This window comes from Equus przewalskii, chromosome 9, assembly GCF_037783145.1.
Source record: "Equus przewalskii isolate Varuska chromosome 9, EquPr2, whole genome shotgun sequence".
NCBI classification, from domain to species: domain Eukaryota; kingdom Metazoa; phylum Chordata; class Mammalia; order Perissodactyla; family Equidae; genus Equus; species Equus przewalskii.
The window spans coordinates 4,659,365-4,679,490 of NC_091839.1; the positions used below are offsets into that span (position 1 = coordinate 4,659,365).

At 58.5% G+C, this 20,126-nt stretch overlaps 1 protein-coding gene across 1 annotated transcript in view; it reads right to left on the reverse strand.

Moving 5' to 3' along the window:
- PEPD (peptidase D) overlaps positions 1-20,126 on the reverse strand; it is a 118,886-nt gene that overhangs the window by 89,401 nt on the left and 9,359 nt on the right. The window contains exons 3-6 of the mRNA XM_070632531.1: positions 18,721-18,848; positions 10,577-10,640; positions 4,147-4,194; positions 2,696-2,757 (exon numbers count right to left, since the gene is read on the reverse strand). Of these exons, the coding sequence (XP_070488632.1) occupies positions 2,696-2,757; positions 4,147-4,194; positions 10,577-10,640; positions 18,721-18,848 (302 nt within the window). The remainder of the gene's footprint in view (positions 1-2,695; positions 2,758-4,146; positions 4,195-10,576; positions 10,641-18,720; positions 18,849-20,126) is intronic.

A 20,126-nucleotide genomic window follows, 5' to 3' on the forward strand; every position in this document is an offset into this window, starting at 1 on the left:
AAGTCGCTTCATTAGGGCAGTGAGAAGCGACCAGTGACGGAAGCAGCTGAGCAGTGGAAAGGAGGATGACAGCAAGATTCATCTTACTTAGGAACCAGGCTCTTACTATCCCCAGCAAACAGCAGGAGACGCTCACAGCAGGCCCGCGAACGAGGTCGCTGAGCCACAACTGCCCTCCAGGACAAGGGCCTCCCCAGCCAGGCACAGAAGGCAGAAGGTGGCAGGGCGGAGGTGCTGGCAGCGGGGTGGGTGGCAGGCAGGGGGCTGAGCTGCACCCAGACCCCAGGAATACAGACATCACTTTCCAAAGGGCAGGGCAGGCAGGGGGCCTGAGGCCAGTGCCTACAGCTTGCAGGGTGGGGGCCCCCAAATGGAGCCACCCCTGAGGGCGGAGCCACCCCTGAGGGCGGAGCCACATGAAGGTGCCACAGGGGATGTCAGGCTCAAGGGAGGTCGGAGGGACGAGCCTCCGGGGGGACAGGAGGGAAGGCAGTACCACAGGCAGGCCCGGGGACCCCGAAGCAGAGACACAGGGGAAGGACACACCTGCAGCACTGCAGCCAAGTCAGCAAACCCAGCCGACACGGGGGCTGGACAGGAATCCCCCAGCTCCTGCCTGGAGGGCAGCTCTTGGGCCAGCCCAGCGGTGAGGGGCCTGGGGAGCACCCCCAAGTCAGTCCCAGTCTGGACTGGACCATGGGCTGGAGGGGGACTAGCCTTGTGCCCGGGGAGAGTGTGCCAAGTTAAGCAGTCCCCGGCTGTCCTAGAAAGCCCCCCAAGGCTGGCCAGGTGGGGTGGGGGTTCAGCCAAGCACAGGATCCTCCGGGCTCCTGGCAGCGGCCCTGGGGACTCAAGAGGCCAGGGTCTGCTGAGTGGGGGGGAGGTCAGTTCACAGAAGGACTCCTCCCAGGGAGTAGGGTGAGGCCTCAGTTTCACCGCCCACTGACAGCGATGACGTCCTGGGGCCCCCACCCCCACCTCTCTCCAGGAAACCTTAGGGAGAGGGCAGCAGAGCTCTGCTCTCAGGGGCCACATCCTGAGCTCCCATCCAGGAAGCACACCCACCATGCCATGGCTGGACCTGTCCCCAGGGTGCTGAGGAGGTCTTCTCTAGAGCAGAGACTTTTGGAGCGGGCAAGCAAAGACCCCACAGCCGAGAAGCCCCACAGCTCACTGACGTCCGGGAATCTTATCATCAGTGATCCTGGAGCCCACCTGGCCCACTGCACAGACGGGGAGACTGAGCCCTAGAGGGGCATCGGAGCTTGACAGAGGTGTGCTTGTGCGCAACTGTTTACTGAGCACCAGCTCCACGCCAGGCTCCAGAGGAGCAGGTCTCGTTTCATCCTCAGACAAGCCCAAGCAGCACTATGCTACAGGTGGGGAGCCGAGGCTCAGAGGGCCATTTCTGCAGAGGTCACAGAACCAGTCAGTGTGGCAGCTCCCTCCTCCCAGCTCAGGGCCCTCCTCATGGGAGGAGGGCCTGGCCATAGAACAGAGACAGTATAGACACTCTGTGGTGATAGTGGAGGCAGGTGAGCAGGGCACCAGAGCGCTGGCACCCACACCTGGCAGTGCTGGGGAGCCCAGGGGAGGCTGGCCCAGGACGGGGAGCAGCGGGCTGGCTGTGCCCCGCCCCACCCCCGCAAAGGAAAGACAGCGGCTCCGTGGCCAGCATTTCAACAAGCGGGGCTGGGCTAATCATTGCCCGCGTGGGAGGCGTCGCCGCTCCGAGAAACTCCCAAGAGGATGGGGGGATTCGTGCAAAGAAAAGCAGCACACCTGACACCCGCTCCCCCTACTCCACCACTCTTACCACTGGGGAACTGATACATATTTATGAGCGCATAATCCTCCCTAATCACCCCTACATCACGCATACCCACAAACTCCCGTGGCTTAGGCTCATACATAATTATAAGACGCTTCCTCTGCCACTGCCTCGGTCCAGCAAAGGACAACAGAGGTCATGGTGTGCAGAGGAACCATGGGGGGAGGGGCTGGGGGCTGCCCTGCTGGCAGACCAGAGGAGCAGATGGCCCCTGCAGCTTCCAGGCCACAGAGACCCCCAGGGCCAGTCGCCAGGCAGCCTAGGGACACAGGCAATGGCTGGCAGGCAGCACTCTCCAGGGGTCAGGGTGTGAGGGGCCAAGGAGGGTGAGGGCCCGCTTTCCCTGGGCCCAACAGCTGCCCTCTGTCTGGAGAGGCCGAGAAGGGGGAACGGGGTTTGGGTCTTGGCCTGGAGCTAAACTGGGGAGTGAGGGCAGGTAAGGGAGCCCGTATCTGGGGCTGGGGCAGCAGGGCACACAGGAGAGCTGCTGCGAGTGGGCTGGGAGAGGTTGGGGCTAGGACTGATAAAAACAAAGAGGACCGAGCTCAGAGCAGGTCTCCAGAGGGACGACAGTGGCCGCCTGTGCGTGCACAATGGTCAGGGCTCCCTGCACACTGGGAGAGGCCTGCACTTTCATTATGGAGCTCGACAGAGAAGTGGCACCTGTTCCTTAACGCAAAGGTTGAAGAGAATTTAGGCAATTTATTTTCCAAACATTTCCTCGAAATGCCCAATCTAACTCCTTTTCAGCGTCCTCCTGTTTGTGTATGTCGTGTTTAGTGTGCAGACTGGGCAAGGCCTGTTGGTGAAGATGTCAGCAGGTGGAGGATGGAGAAAGACAGTCCCCGGGGCCCCAGGACTCACTTGCTGATGCCCTCGAAGGAGGCCTCCCTGCAGATACTGCCACTGTCGGTGTTGACGCCGCGCTGGGGAGAGAGTGGGAGGTGAGGGCACAGATGAGTGACATGGGGCCACAAGGCGTCCCCATGGCCTGCATGGGAGGGCCTGCCTCCTCCAGCCAGGCTCAGGACCGGGGAAGAATCAGGAGCCCCCACCCCAGCCAGGCCAACGCATCCCTTCCTGCCTTTCAGGTAACTTGAAGCTGGGCCCCAGCACAAAAGCAGGCCCTCCTCTCCCGTCGCAGCTTGAAAAGCAGGGAGAGCAAGGCCTCCGGCCTCAGAGCACTCTGCGGACATCAGCTCAGGCTGCCCGCGCACAGGCAGCCCCACCCTGTGCTCTCCCTGGCTGGCCCATCTCTCACGCACACGTGCACACCTCCCCGCTGACGGTGTCCTGAAGAGCACCGTCAAACCCAGCCCTTCCAGGGCGCAGAAGGACCCGGCTCGGGCAGGAGGGGCCTTTCCTGGTGACACCAGGACCCTGTGTTACACTCTTCTCCTTTCCCTAGTTGTAAGGAGACTGCAAGTGGAACTCGGATAGGAATGGGGACAAAGCAAGGGATTCAGAGAAAAATGTGCCATCCCCAGAGAGGCAGGGCATTTTAAATTGGCCTTTCTTCCTCCGGAATGTGAGGTCGATGTCTAATTGTATCCCCCAAACAAAACACACGGGACCATCTGTGACCACAATCATCTAACATAACCTTCCTGTTCAGCCATCAAAACAGCAGAGAGGAAGAGAGAGGCCACGTGAAGTGCCAAAAAAAAAATAACCAAGAAAAACTATTTCTGTAAAAATCGATTAGCAAAGAAGAGAAGGGTGACTTTGGGAGGGAAGACGCTTGTAAATGCTTCACATTGGAAGCCCCCAAGGCCACTGAAGGTCAAGAAAGCAGGCTTCTTCTCCAAGCTTTTCACAGCCCGAGGGCCTACCAAGCGCCCCGCCTGCCCCAGGCTGCGGCAGGCCCTGGTCACTCAGTGCCCCAGCTTCAAAATCCGACGCCACACAGCCCAGCAAGCTCCCGGGCAGAAGCCAAGGGTGTGCTTTTCAAATCCTATTAACAATGGAGGAGACACAGGGTAAAAGCAAATTGATAACTGACACTCTACATTCACAAATGCCATGAGCTCAGCCTGACATGAATACATCCCCCAGGTTTTAACCCTTGGGGTGGGTGTGGTGTCTTGTCCACTGTGGCACCAGGACAGGACACAGCTCATCCCAGAGAGACTGGAGAATCCAGGACATGGTCCTGGACACGTTCAGACTGAGAAGGTGTCACTGCTTATCACCAATGACCGCTCCTCTCGGTCTCTCAATCCTCCCTATGGGGCGACCTCTGCAGGGGCAGGCAGCTCCCTAAAAGCCCTCCCCACACCCAAACATGCCCAGGTCCCTGGACACCAGCCACTTACCAAGGTGAGGAGGACAGAGGGGCTCTGCGATGTCAGGACACTGGCAATCTGAAAGGTCGGAGAGAAAAATCCACTTCAGAGCAAGCATTAAGAAGCGATTATCGAGCGGATCCTTAAAACAGGCAGGGCTGTTGTTGTCCCCATCCTGCATATGGGGAAACTGAGGCTTACAGAGGATAAGGGACTTCTGAAAGCCACACAACTCCCCAGGCTCAGAGAGGGATTCAAACCTGAACCTGGCACCCTCATGAACATGGCCCACCCATGTGGGCATGCTGCCCGGCCTCCAGGCCCCACAAGATCTTGGGATCCGAACAGCCAGACCCGCCCACCCTCCAAGGTCAGTCTGCCTTGTTGTCCCTGCCACGTTCCTACCGAAGACTCATTCCAGCAACCTCTCAGACACAGGCCTCACCAGCCTCCCGTCTCCAGAGCAGACACCTTCCTCCCCGCCTCCATTCACGTCCTAGACTGTGTACAGCTGGCTGTCCCCAATCCCACCCTCAGGCCCCTACCCTACCTCCCCACTCTCCATCCCTCCACAGCGGCCCCCTCAGGCCCCACACCCCCGCATGCTGGCTGCTTCCTCCCCAACCCCTTCACTGAGCGTGCCCTTTGCTCAGGCTCTCACCTCTGCCTGGAACGCCTTCTCCTCATCTTAGCCACTTCAATTCGTACTCGGGATCGAGGCCCTGGCCACCAGGCAAGCTCATCCACTCTCTCCTCTATTGCCCTGCTGACAGCCATCACTCCCTTGGCAAAGTGTCACATGCAGGAACCATGACATCTGCACCAATGGGAGCCAACCACCCTGGTGGCCACACTCCTTCCTCTCCCGGTCCCTACCCCTCCGACCGTCCTGCACCTTGGCTACCGCAGCCCCTACTGCATTTGAGCCCCCTGGGCCAGCGAACAGTCTCCTCTCTGCAGCCCGTGCCCGCCCCCACTGCACCCTAAACTCTTTAACACCCCGACACAGGCGAGAGGGGGGGGATCTGCAGCTGGCTGCGTTAACAGCTTCATCGAGCCATCACCGACATGCTCCACACTGCACAGACTTAAAGTGCACATTTTGATAAGTTTTCACATACATGTACATACATGCTTTTTAATACCGAGAGACTCTCAGAGAAAAACCTGAAAGATATGGAAAACTGTAAAAAGAGAAAATATACCTACGATCCCAACCTGAGGCTTTATCTCTGCAGACAAAAACAGAGATCTGGAACGACATCTGCATCATGTGAAGTTATACACTCTACCTACTTCCTGCCATTAAATATCCTTCAAACATGCCATTTTTACCAGTCACTACCACCAGGATGGTAAACGCCCAATGAACCTTTGACGATGGCCTGTGCCAGTCACTTCAGATGTCATCCCATTTAACTACCCACGAAGTCAGGGCTACAAAGGTCCAGATTTCAGCAGTGAGAAAGCTTCTGGGTTACGCAATTTGCCCAGGTTCACAGCTGAAGAGGAGCAAGGCCCAGAGTGGAACCCATGGCTGTCTCTTTTCAACGATATACAGATACAGCATAACTGATTTATTCATTCCTCTACTGGACACAAATTCTCTCTAGTGACTTAACTATTACAAATAATGCCGTGACGAATGAGCTTATGCAAGTCTTCATTTCCTTATGATAAATTCCTTACGATAAAAATTTATTTTCTTTAAAAAAAGAAAAAACTCTGAAACTGCTGGGTGAAAAACCATATCCTCTGTCACGGTTTTTGATGCTCCTGCCAGACATCCCTCCAGGTGTACTAGCCACCTCCCACCAGCCGTGCCTGAGGCTCCATCTCCCGGACCAGCCGCACTCACTCCGTAACTGCTTTGAGAACCACTGAATTCCTGGGTCTCTGTGTTGCTCGGCTGAGTCCTGGCCACTCCCCCAGGCCCTGGAGTGGGAGGCTCATTAAAAGGAAAGAGACACATGTGCTGGGCCCAGGGAGGTTGTTCCGTGGACGTGAAGGGTCTACATTCATCAGCACAGAACGATCCATCAATTCCGGCGGCCACGAAGAGAGCGCACACACACTCGGGGACTGTATGTGCTACTGTCCTTGGGAGAGGAGAGGATAACAAATGTGCGGGCTGATGGTTTTCTCTCTGCAACGGCTTAGGACGTGCTGGTTAGGAATAATGCAGGAGGAGGCAGCCCTGCCAGTGCTGCTGGACAGGCAGACAGGTGGAGGCCTGACCCAGAGGCAGCCGGGTACCTGCTAGTCCTGGCAGGGCAACATCTTTTATTGATCAGTCGCTTGAGTGGGCCTGGTTACCTCTGCGGCTGCAGACGCTCCCCAGCCTGGCAGCTCCAGCCGCCCTTCCCCACGGAGGCCCGTTAGAACCACATTCTCATCAGCAAACCCTGGTTCTTGCCTCAGAAGTAGAGGGGACATGGTATGGCTGTGTGTGCCCAGCTCAAAATGCAGCCCTGGTGCACAGGACAGCACAGCTCTGTCAACATAGGGCCTTACTTCTACAAAGCGTGGTCACCAGGGACCCATCAGCTCTCACAAACCAGCACCATTAGAAGCCCCTGCCTTGCTTAACGCCACGGCAGCATCGATTTCTCGGGAAGCCTGGCCTCTCTGGCGGGTGGAGGTGGATGGCACACACAGAATTTATCAGTGCCCCATAGACAAAGGTCCTTCCCTGGGGACACCTCAGGCACCCTCATGCCCAGTGCCATGACCAGCCTGCAGACCACTCTTCATGGGTGATGATCCAGAGAAAGAGGCTGGACAACCCTTGACCAGCGCTGTCAGGAGAGCATGCACTACTGCAAGAGCTGGGCTTCACCCTGCAAGCCCCAAAGCTTTTCAAAATGAACTTTTTTTCCTGCATCCTGAAACAAGGGTGTATGCTGGTGGCCAGCAATGTGTTTCAAAATCTGACCTTGTTTCTGAAACTTAAACATCAGGAAAGATCACAAACAATATGGATTTGCAGCTACTCCTGAATAATCAGAGTATCGAGCAACCCTGGGCCAGCAGTCCCACGTAGCGGCTGTCCCTTCAGAGGTTCCATCACAGACCCCACCACTCCCCGATGCCTCTCCACGCCGAGGCTGGGAGGTGGCGGCATCCATCCCTGTGCCACAACGATTTCTCTTACATCCATGCTGCCTGCGTCTGAGCCAGCGACCCCGGCACCTCCAGCATCTGCCCGGTGCCATGAAGGAGAGGAAGTGCATGGAACGTTCTTCACCGGCCAGCTCCCACCTGTAACGAAGACCAGCCTGTGCACTGCGCCTTATTGGCAATGCCTGGAAGCAGCTCTCAAGCTCCTCCCAAGCGCCCCCTTCCCAGGGTAGCCAGCCCCCAGTCTACCTTCTGAGTAGTGAACTCAGGATCACCCACGAGGAGGAGGAAACGAGAGAGCCAGGTTTGCTACATCAGACAGTGGCATCTTACAGGTGATATCTAGTGACCAGCCGTGGCCTGGGTGGGGCCTTCCTGCCTCCTTTCAGAGGAGACACTATCAGCTGCTTCCCGTCTGTGATTTGTCATGATGGGCAAGGCTGCTCGAAGTTCGAGGGGGCCGAGCACCGCAGAACTGGCCTGGGAGCCCTTCCCGTCACCTTCCAAGAGGGAGTAGGCCCCAGGCATCTCCAGCGCCTCCCAGCCCAGGTGTTGTGGTCCAGCAGTCTGTATTTTGGTCAGGCTCCTTCTCGAGCTACAGAAAATCCAAGGCACTTGAGAGCTGGGTCACTCCACAGGGGTGTCCCACAGCACCAGCTCGTATCTGACAGGGCAAGTGCAGAGTGGGAGGGCAGGCCCTCTGGGGCCCAAAGGTTTCGGGGTCGCAGCCCAACTCTGCTACTCCCGGCTGTGGGGCCGTGGATGAGGCCCTTCACCTCTCTGAGCCTCGGCCCTCCTCTGTGACGGGGCGAGAGCTGAGGCCCACCACGGGACAGGGCGGGAGGGATGAGGGGGTCCCTGTGAGCTGTCGATGTCTCTGGAACCCGCAGGTGCCATCCCAGAGGAAAGAACCTATCACACCATCAACAGGAGCCCCCATTTCCAATAAGAACCATGACAAGACTGATTAATGACGATGATGGGGCACAGCAGAAAGCTCCTGAACCCGAAAGAGAGTCTGTCCTCTGAACTCACTGAAGCCTTCGTTTAAGATCCTGCTTCATAAACACAGACTGAGAAGGAGCTCGTCTGTGGGGTTGTCATTTGACACCATCATTACGGGCTTTCTGTTCTGACACTCAAGACCTCCTCTGTTTCACTGCGTGTGGAGGCCAGCTCTCTTTCTCCCTAGAAATCACAGTATAAATAGAGCTGAGTTTCCCCCAGTCACCAAAGCAAAACTGTCAGACTGCAGCTGGGGAGGCTGCAGCACAGAGGTGCTCTGACTCAGTGGGCCAAGTCCTGGTGAGGCGAGCACGTGCCCCAGGGCCCAGCCCAGGCTGCCCCCGCCAGGTTTCACCAAGGAGACCTGGAAGGTCAAGGTCTCAAAGGGTAATAATGTTAGTGCAGTTGATGGAGGCAGGAAGGATACAGCTGCCAGAGGAGACGGTCAGGAACCAAAGGAGAGCTGCGGATGAGCAGGTCCCTCCCTCACTGGGACTCAGAAATACAAGGCACGTGGCAAATGACCTCCCTGGGGCATGCAAATAAACGATCAGACTATTTGAGATCCTATATCCAAACAGATCAATACAGCAGGTCACATGTGTATTAACAGACTGTTTAGATGCTACGAGTCACCCCCAAAGCTTGGTTTTGAAATCACATGACACAAAATAAAGATCCATCCAAAGCCCCCCTCTCCACAATCCAACCAGGTGGGAGGGGCTGCAGAAGCAGGCACCATGGCCCTGTGGATGTGAGCTGCTCTCCTCCACCGCCGCCCTCCCGACTGGGCACCACCACACTGTGACAACCATTCACCCATGCGGTCACCTTCTGCACCAGACTATCCCCCTGGCTCTCAACCAGCTCTGCTGCCCACATATCCCTGGGACCACACATCCCTGGGACCAGACATCCCTGGGACCACACATCCCTGGCAGGCAGGCAGCATGAGAGTAACGTCTGGGAAAAACACCCAGGCCTTAGTGACAAATACAAGACGGCAAACGGCAGAGTACAGACAGGGTACAGCCAGTGTCCACCATGTCCACAACCGGTCCCAAGAGCCAGGGAAGTGGTGTCAGTGGGGACCGGAGTTGGGGGGCAGGTGGTGGGGTGGCATAAGGCCTTGGCAGACGGGTAGGACACAGGCAGTCAGAGAAGCGGGCATGGCATTCCAGGTCAGCAGAAGTGGAGCAGCGCTGCCTGTACACAGGGTGGTGCTGATGCTCGCCTGCCTGGGGCCGGGCTCATGTGTTTATCAAGGTGAGCTGTCTGTCCCCCAGAAAACCAGGGGGACCCCCGACTCCAGGCCGAGACATGCTGGCTCCTCACAGCGATGTGGCTCTGGCCAGGATCCAGGGAAGCTGCCCCTCACCCAGTACTGTCGTCCCCAATGCAGCCTGTGACCCGCCAGGGGAAGGCAGCTGCTGGCCTCCAGCTGGCTGGCTCCTCTGGCCGCTTCCACACTGCACCCTCAGCTCTTAGGGTGCATCCACAGGCAACCCCTGTCTGGGGAAATGTGGCACAGGAGGACCTCATCCAGCTGATCCTGCAAGGCCGGGGCTGAACCTCGAGCAGCAGGCACCAACCTCTTGGTGTTTATGTTCCACCCAGCACTGACCTGCACAGAGCACAGGGATTGTAACAACACCCAGGGACAGAGCAGAGAGGCCGCCTGCGTGCCTGGCAGTGGCTGCAGTGTTGGGGGGCCTTGATCCCCAGGGAGACCACAGGGGTACACAGCTGTGCTCTCAGCTCTCCACAGTGGCAGGCCCTTTCGACTCCTGGATGCGGGACGGATTCAAAACCCCAGGAGGACAGTCACACACCTACCCAGGCCACATGACCCCACCGGGCAACCACGCTAGGAAGTGGACTAAAGCCAGGGGACCTCCACCCACCCCACTCCAAGGGCCTCTCGTAGTCTGGGGCTTTTGTGACAGTGGCATCTGCAGCTGACGAGGGCCTGTTGGGAGGGCCTCCTGACACATGAAGGCCCAGGCAGAGCCTGGGGGGGGGCACTTCAATCAGACCCTTCCAGAGACGCCCTCACCTGTGCAGCTCAGTGGCCACAACCCAGGCACCAGACACTTCCAGCCACTGAATCAGGGGCACTGGCCAGGCAGAGGAGGGGCTTCCCCGGGGAGGTCCAAGGTAAATGTTTCCTGCCTGCTCACTCCCAACAAGGGCACTGCTGGGGGTGCTGGTGGCCAGGCGGTGGCGTCCTATGACGTCCAGCCAAGCTGTGGCAGTGGGAGAAGAGGGAATCCAGAGCAGAGAGGTGACCCGAAGCCCTGAGCTGCTCAGAGAGGAGGAGTCGGCTGCTGCTGACCTCGTCTGTGTACTGGACGTCATCCACGGCATACTTCTCCTTGAAGTGCTCCTTGGAGTGGATCCTCAAAGGAAAGCACAAGGAATGCCAGGGTCAGGATTTGGCCACTGCTTGGCACAGGCTGCCTTTCCACCCATAACCCCAGGCCATGAAGCCCTGGGCCCATCCCTGCCCAGGCTGGCACCTCGTGCCAAGCGGGCCTGGCCAACACAAACTCAGGGGCAAAGGGCACTGGGCCACGGAGAGGGGACCAAACCACACCTGCCTCTCTAGACCTCCCCCAGCTGATCCCGCTCCTCCTCCGAGTTCAAGTTCGCGCCCCTGGCCACCTGCGGCAAGCAGCTGCAGACAAACTTTCTGCCTCCACTGCCAGGGCGAGCCCAGTGGAAAACCAGCCAGCAGGCCCCAACCTTCGGGGCACGAAGCAAGCTGCCTCCCAGGCCCCCTCGGAGCCTCTTCAGAGGAAAGTTTAAAAATTAGCATTTTAAAGAAGTCAATGTCAGTATTACTCACTGCGATGAGAAACACTCGAGCTTACACATCATCCCTGAAAAATGAGCCGGTGAGAAGACAGACACAGGGCGGAGGAGGCTGGGCAGCTCTTGCCCAGCTCACAAAGGGCTGCCCTGGACAGGGGTCCAGCCAGTCCAGCAAGCAACACCCCCCCACCCTCAGCCTCTTGGTCAGCAGAGGAGTCAATGCCACTGCTGGTGACGGAGCTCACAGAGAAGGAGCACTAGCAGCATGGGGGGAGCGTGTTATGAGCCAAGTCTCATGACGCACACACACGCGTCCGCGCCGTCCCACGCCTGGGCATCAGCACGGGGGTTACCCCCATCCTGCCTGTGATCGCACGGTATTCTAGTCACCAAGTGTTAGATCCGAAAGAGGCCTCAGGGGAAAACAGCAGATGGTTTCCAGATTGTGCTTCCCGGCTTCTCAAGGGTGAGCAGATGACAGGGGGTGGGATGCCAAGGACACTGTGACTGGGGAGGCCCAGAGGGGACAGGGGAAGGAGAGTACTTAGGGACTCAGAGATGACCCCCTCGAAGAGTGAGCCCCACGTGCCTTTGAGACACCAAGGAGCAGCATCGCTGCCTAGGACACAGAATCCCAGTCGCCTCTCTGAGTCCTGCACCACCTTCCCTCTCCACCCAACCCAAACAAGCATCCCAGACAGACTGTGGCCGGGAAGCACAGGGCACAGACTGGAGGGATGGGTGGGCCTCGGGGATCAGCAGCAGGGAATGCACAGCCACACGTGGCAAGCCAGCCGAGGAGACGACAGTCTCACTGCACCGGGCTGTTCTGGGCCCTGGAACCCTCTGCTTTATCTCCCTTTCTGTTCCTCTGAAGTGGGCACTGAGTGTCAAGGCCCTGCTATTAATTAAATTTGAACAATCCAGTAGCATTACTTTCCACATCTGAGACTGAACTCAGAAGGTAAATGGCCAAAGTCTGGCGCCTCTATTAGCACCGCTGGAGCAGCCACGGGGAAGGAACTGACAAGAAGCACCTCCCCTGGATGCTGGAGGCCCCAGGCCCGGGGCTCCCCGCACAGAGCTCGCTGACCCTGGGCTACCAGGCGGTGACCCTGTCAGCACTGAGTTGACCCCGTAGCCATGCACAAAAGCACATGCCAGAAAGGTAAGTGGCAGGGCCAGCAGCGTCATCACCACGTCCACGTTCCCTGGCTCCAGTTCCAAGACAGAATCCTGCATCCTTGGCAGGTCCCCAACCCACCTCTGGTCCCCAGTCACTTTATCGCCTCCAGCTGTGAGAGGCATCGAAAGCAGACTCCCAAAAGTTTTGGGAAGTGCCAAGGACATGCCTTCAAGGCCAGCCTCCATGCTCCCTACAGAGGGACATCTCAGCCACTCTGCCCTGGCACTGACCTTTCCACCTCCACTCGTGTTCGAGATCCTAACCCTCCCAGCTCACCCAAGCTACCTTGCCAAGGCATGCCCCAGGAAACGTGTTCCTGCCTGCCCTGCTCAGGAGTATTGGTGGTCAGGCCTCAGCAGAGACCTAGCAGACCTGAGACCTGGGAACGTCTCCGTGTACCCAGCCCGAGGTCAAAGTCTTAACAATGTGGAACCAGAGAGGTGGCGGGAGGAGGGGACACAGGCGACGAGAACACAAGGCAGCTGCCCTGTGGGCAGCCCCAGGGCTCTGCTCTCACCTATCCAGTCCTCGCCTACCAGCCACGAGCCTTTCCACTTCCCACAGGAACCAAGCAGCCACCAGCCAGCCCATGGGAGAGCCTGCTGCTGCCACCTTGATGTCTGGGAGGAAGTGAGTGCAGGTGCCAGCCCCACCAAAGCCCCTTGGCCCTCCTCAACAAGGCCAGATGGCACAGTCTAGCCAGAGTGCACACTGGGCCTCCAGGGCCAAAATCACCCAACTAGCCACAGGCCTAATTCTCAACAGAAATAACCATTTGACAGATAGAACCTGAAAGCTGTGAGCATCTTTTCCGGCACTTTATGTGTCATTCTTTTCTAAAGGGCAGAGAGAATTAAGTTTGAATATTACTTATTTTTCATGTTTTGGGGACTAATTATAGTAAAAATCACTTAAATGTCACCCTAAGGGATAAATGTGCCAGGCTGCCACATCAAACCAGCCATGGGAGGCTCGGCAGCCATGATGTGGTGGGACTGATGGGAGGAGTGGTGAGTCCCCGTGAGCCCAGCAGAGCTGGCCGGAGAGGTCCCTGGGCAGCTTTAACCCACCGAGGACCAGGCCGGTGGCAGCCACGTAGAGGGCGTGCACCCTGCCCTGGCTGGAGTGTGGGGTCCAACAGTCCTGCCAGCTTCCATCATATAGGAGATCCGGATACAAGCATCTGGACCAGGAGAGAGTAGGGCAGCAGGGAAGCGACCCCACATCAGAAACTCTCCCTGCAGATGGAAGGGACAGCTGTGGCAGGAGAGAGGAGGGAACGCCCCACTCCAAGGGGTTCGTATCCTCGAGATCAGGCCAGTGTCCAGGGACCCGCTGGCCTCTGGCCAGGCAGGAGGCCAAGGAGGCTTTCCCAGAGCTGGGGCAGGGCTGACGCAGAGGTACCGACGCCCAGCGAGGCCTCCTGCGGAAGAGATGGGAAATTGATGGCCACGGCGCAGACACAGCAGAGCCCTTGCAAAAATGACATTCCCACGTGCAGCGCTTGCCAGCTAGCTCACCACCTGCACGCATTTAATGAAGAAGTATAGGCCAAATCACAGGCGTCACCAACAACGTCCAGCGGCCGAGGCGGCCTTCGGCCCCCAAACAACGCTGCTGCCTTCACTCTGCTCACGCACGACCCCGCCACTGGCTCTGGAAGGGACATCTGGCCACCACATCCAGGTTCCACAAGCTTGTCAGAGAAAAGCGGATCTCCGCAAAGCAGCGCGGCCCTGACCCGAGACCACACTCGAGACGCGGCCGTGGCACTTCCCAGAGAGCCCAGGAGGGCAGGGCCCAGGGCCAGGGAGGAGCAGAGGTGACCAAGACAGGGCCCGTGAACAGCCAGGCCACGGGCTGCTGGGGTCAGGCTCCCCTACCGCCTAGAGTAAGAGCCAAAGGGCTCCCTCAGCCCTGTCCAGGAAGGCCCGCATCCCATGTCAGTTCTCCCTGAAGACACAGCCACCACGAAGCCTTGGTTCTCATGACCCAGGTGTGTGGACAGGGTCGGGGCAGTGACTGAAAAACTATGCACACACACCACACCACACACACCCCACACAAACATCCGCTCACATACACACACCACATACATACACACCACACACAAATACCACACGAACACCCACACCCCCTACCCCACATACACACCCCAACCCCTACACCATGCACATACCACAGAACAACACACTACCCCCCACAAACGTACCTTCCTTCCTGAACCAAAAAAAACAGTGCTCAGGGCCTCAGGGCTCAGGCCTGGAGAGACTCACTCACAGTCCCCCTGGGCAGCGCCCTCAGCAGGACAGGCCCCCTGCTCCCTACAAACCCCAGGCCGGGCACACTGTCTCACGTTCCAAGCCCGGGGCTCAGCCAGGGATGGAAGTAGAGCTCAGCCAAGCTGCAAAGGTGCCGGGAGGGTCCCCAAACTTGGCCCCCAACTCAGCCCCTACAGGCTAAAGCCATGCAGGATGTGGAATCACAGAGGCAATTTCCCACCTGCTCAGAGGACCCCAGACCCCCGGACAGCCAAAGCTGCCATTGGCTAAGCCTGCTTCTGCTAAAAACAATGGGAAACACTCTCACATTAAAGAAGTTGGACTTTTGTAAGCAGTGACTCCAAATAAAAATGAATTAGAAGCTACCACACTCCTGCCCCAAAAAAGGCCTGGGGTGAGGGACAGGCCAGGCACCAGGCTGCCCACAGGCCCCTTGCATCTGCAGCCCTGACGACAGGACAGGCTGCTCACACAGGAAGCGGCAGATCTGCAGACAGGGGTGCTGTTTCCCTGGGCGACTTCGGATTGCAGCATCCGCCAGATGGATTTTCAAAAGCCATCAGACAGAGACTCAAAAGGAAGCTGAGGAGCCGAAGGTCAAACGTCCAGTCTGGTGGGTGTTGATTGCAAAGGCCAGGTAATCCCAGCCTTGCGCCAGCCCTACTGATTATGAGTGTCTGCAAACAGCCACACACAATCAGATCTGGCCACTCCCCAACTCCAGCCCCAAACAACCAAGCCCTTCACCACTGCCTCTCTCCCCAGGGCTCGGGACACGGGGACTAGCAGGTCGCAGCAGAGCAGAGGAAGGGAAAGGCCTGCGGGGTGGCCAGAGCGGGGGCCAGACCTGCAGGAGAAGAGAGTCTTGCTCTGCTGTGGTACCGGATGCCCCTCGGGACAGGGCTGCTCAGTCTGGCCTGCCCAGCATGCACATGGGGCCTTTCCGACAGGGCAGACCCACTCTGCAGACCTATCTGTACCCTCAGAGATCAGCCAAATCCGTATGTCTGCACCGTCAAGCAGCTGGCCCAGCAAAGCAGGGACAGACAAAAGGAGGACTTTTACCAGCGGTGCTAAATGAAACCCAGCCCTGGCCAAGGTGCAGAAGGTCACCCTTGTATTACTGAAGACGACCCTCCAGGAAAGCCGACCGCGGACAGCCATTCCCTGACCAGTCAGGTCCCAGGCTTTAAACCCTCAAGCTGAGTGCCATTTGGCTCCCCAAATGGTGGCCATGGGGAAACACAGTGAGATTTGCTTAGGTTTTCCTGCTGGACAGTGGAGTCCCTGAGGCAGGCACCGGGCCAGTCCTCCCACAGCCCTGGAGGATGCCCACCCTCCACCCACGGACAGGCACTCCCGACTTTTCACAGGAGTCGGCTCTCCATAAAAAGAAGCGGGGATGCGCTGAGCTCCCGCCTCTCCAGGCAGAACCCCAGGTGAGGTCCCGCACAGCCCCTCCCTGCACCGCCATCCACGCCCACCTCTCAGGGGGCAGCATCTACTGCAGCACTGGCTCTGAGCAGCAAGACATCCCGCACCCCCAGAGCCAGGAGGCAGGGCCATGAGGAGGCTGAGAGGGCAGCCAGGTCGAGCCGTGGGTGCTGCCCAGGCACAGGGGCCCGGCTATTCCCGGAGGTGCCACAGGCAGGCAGGGCTGAAGCTACACCTCTGGGTCCGCTCAGAGCGCAGGAAGCATTCTGGGAGATCCTCTCAAAGGACCAGATCTAAACTCTCACCAGGAAAGCTGTCCCCACGGCTGTTCCAGTTACCAGGGCTGCGTGACAGACCACCCCAACACACAGGGGAGCGAGAAACCATCCAGCGTGTTCCCCGACTCTGAAGGACAGAGCCCTGAGAGGAGGCTTGTCTCTGCTCCACGAGAGCTGGGCCCGGAGTTGCCCACTTTAGTGGGTGGAGCTGGCTGTCCGCCGGGCCTCCGCCCCTCTCCACGTGGCCTCTCCACAGGGGTGAGCTTGGGTTTTCTTGCGGTGTGGCGCTGGGTTCCAGAGCAAATGTGCCGTGAGTGAGAACCACGTGGAAGCTATAGTGCACGTTCCAGTCTAGCCTCAGAAGTCACCCAGTGACCCTGCCATGTTCACACATTGACTCGGGCACCAGGTCTTGACCAGAGCCAAGCAGGGAAAAGATTCTACCTCTGCACCAGGAACGGCCACAAACATTGCTGTGGCCATTTTTGGACATTCCAGTCTGTTTGTCCCCTGCATCCTCACCACCTCATCTCAGTATCACAGGGTAACTGTCCCCACAGTGACCATCACCGCTACTACAGCCCTGGTGGTGCTTCACGAGCAGGATCATCAAGGTTCCATAGACAAGGAATCGGAGGCCCCAAGAATGGCCAGACCCGCTCGCAAGCCCTGTGACCTACACGCAGAGGTCAGGGAAGCTTCCCGCAAGACCAGGCCACGGGACCCACACAGGCCACGGCACCAGGCTGAGCCCATCTCCTCTTCATAAGAGGGTAGCCGTAAGGCTTCAGCCAGGAATAGAGTAAAGGTGGACAGTAAAGGTCACAGCAGGATAGGGAGGCAAGAGTCGGTGGGAACCACCTTCCCAGGAGCACCGTGTCTGCTGGACTGGATCTTCTGCTCTAGCAGGAGGAGGGGCCCTGGACGAACAGACTGAGGAGAGCCCACCCCAGGCCAAACCTGAGGCCAATTCTCAGCAAGCACAAGACACTCTGTGACTGCGTGGGCAAGAGGTCCAGAGCACAGGGAAGACATCGAGCTCGGCTGGCCTCCTCCCCAGGGCCCCTGCCACATGACCTCCCAGGCCTGGGGCAGTGCGGAGCCTTGGGGGCCCTCACCGTGCCCGGCTCAGCTGTGCCCAATGCCCCGCTCCTTCCTCTGGCAAGGAGGCAGCACAGCGTTCCGGTGCCCTCTCTAACTCAGGCGTGGAGGTCGGTGGGAACCCGCTCACAACACAGCAGGAAAAAGTCTGTGCCATCCGCCCCAGGGCCTCTGAGAGGGCCAGAACCTAAGTGGTAGCCCAGCCACCCACGCCAAAGGCCAGCTGGATTGGGCACGTCCACTCCCTCCCCAGGGCCAGGAAAGCACCCTGCCCGCCAGGGGAGCACGGCCCACTACTATTCTGCTGACTGTGCTTGCTCAAAGCCATCCTCACAGCGAAGCCGCAGGCCCTGGGCCCGCGATCCTGCTGAGTGGCCTCAGAGCAGAACTGCTGCCAACCTGGGAGCCTGCGCCCCTCACCCCAGGATGGCAGAGGAGGTACCCGCCAGGCCAACAAAGGAGACGATGCAGTCTGCACCAAAGGGCTGGTGGGGGAGGATGGCGCACAAAGCAGAGGCGGTGCGGGAGGCCCTGCCTGGCCTCGCACAGAGAGCAGTCCCTGCAGCAGCCAGGTGCCTTGTCATTCAAATCAGCCACAGACCCGCCTGCCCACCTGGTAATGAGTGCTTGGGGACACGAGGCAGCAAAGGCTGCAATTTGTACCTCGGCCCAGAATAATCACTCTCCAGGCAGAAACAACACCCCGGAAGGTAGTGAGTATTTAGCAGGTCCTCTTATCACCTTAAGCGTCCCTGGTTAGGTACAGATCTGCCTCAGTGGCTCTGAGAAGGCAGGAAGGGCTCCAGGGAGGGGTGGACGCGGCCGAGGGCCCCAGAACAAGCTCCGGGCCAGCACTTCTCACATGGCACCACCTGGAGCCTCCGCCCCGTCTCACAGGTGAGCCAACTGAGGCAGGACCCACATCTGTGGCCCTGCATAGCTCAGTCCAGGGTGGGCACACCACAGGCATCCAGTACTGCCCTGCACGCTGGTGATGGGCCTCCAAGAAGGGCCCTGGGCTGCCCTCCTTGACCCGAGCCAACCCCCACCACACCCAAGGTGGGGCCACCCTCCATGGATGCCATGCAGGAGTGACAGTCCACTGGGGCCACAGCCTCAGGCATTTTAACAAAGCTGGGCATCCAGGATTTCAAGATCAATAGTATTACCTCCACACAAACGTGACCATGCCTGTGGCTCCAGCTCTGGCACCCCTTCCCAGCCAAGCGGGCAGGGCTCTGGCCCAGAACAGCTGTCAAGGCGCCTGACCACCAACCCTCCCTCCTGGGACTCCTTCCCTCCTTGCCACCCACAGGCTGGCCCTGCACCTGCCCTCCGGCCAGCAGTCAGAAGGCACGGTCACACAGCTTAGACTGTTCCTTACTTTCCCATCCAGGTGGCATGGCTGGCAGGAAGCCTGGGCACAAACAGGATCGACTTTCCAGTGTCAACGTCAATCGCGCCGTAGCAGTTTGGCTCGGTCACGCCGAATGCCCAGTGAAAGAAGGACTCCTGTGGGGGGAGCAAGGACCGTGGTTACCCAGTCAGCAGGACAGAAGCATGAGACACAAGCAGGGAGGTGGGGCAGTGGAGGGAGGTGGGGCAGTGGGCTGAATGCCTTCCTTCCTGTACCCAAGAGAGTCCACTCAGGCCCACTGACCTCACAGACTGACCCCAGTCTCACGCACCCCTCTACCTTAGCACACTTCTCCCCACTCCGACTGCAGGCTGCCCATCTCGTCCTTCCAGGATTTGGCAGGGGGCCTCTGATGATCCCAAGCCCTGCCTGCACCCCCACCTCACTGGCCACCCCCTTAAGGCCCCTGACAGGGCACACTAGGACACGGGTGCCCAGCAGCACTGCAGGTCAGCTCAGCCCTGCCCACACCTCTCTGCCACCCCCACTGCCTGCAGGCAGGCAAGATGCCACCTACACACCCAGGGCGACATTGGCCCGGAAATGGACTCCTCCATTTAGGACTTCTTTCTTCCTTCTCCCATCCCCAGGGCAGCACATGACTTCAGTGTTTAGCAATAAACACTGTGCTAAAATGATGACGTTATAAAGGTATGAAGTGGAGGCAGAGTTCTGCTAAAATTAACCTCGCATGACATCAGTAGGGGAGCCAACAGCTGAATTCAGGAGATCAGTTTTTAATCCACGGAATATGTGAACCTCACGAAGCATCAAGACTGATCAGAAAAAACTTATGTAGACTTCCACGTCTCCAGCAACCAGAAGACTGCAGGCTCGGGGCAGCAAGAACTATGTAGCTGAGAGAAGCATGCCCGCAGGAGGCGCCTTCAGTGAAAGCCCTGAGCCATCGCTCTCAGCATCGGATCTCGGGCCCTCTGTGCCCCGCAGGGTGCACAGTCCAGCTGGGGAGGCCACGCCTTGCCCCCTCCTCTCCACACTCAGCTCCCCCTCACGTGCCCCTGCCCCTCCCTGACCTGGATGCCGGATGGCCATGCCCCCGTGGCTCAGCCTGCCTCCAGGGAGGTTCTGGGTCCCCCTCGTGTCTGGCCCCAGGGCTTGGCAGAGAGAAGAGAAGACTAGACTTGGAGGAGATGGGGTTCTAATTAACTCCAGCACCACCTCCGGCAAGTCATTTCCACTCCGAGCCTCAGTTTCCTCATCTGTAAAGTGGGTACAATGCAGGAGTGACAAGACTGGGGCCAGCTCAGGGTCTCCCTGGCTTTCTGGGGAACTCTTCTCTCAGGTGTCCTCGCTCCTGTTCCCGGGAATTGAGTGATGCCAGCATTCCGCAGCCAAGGCCACCACAGGCAGGC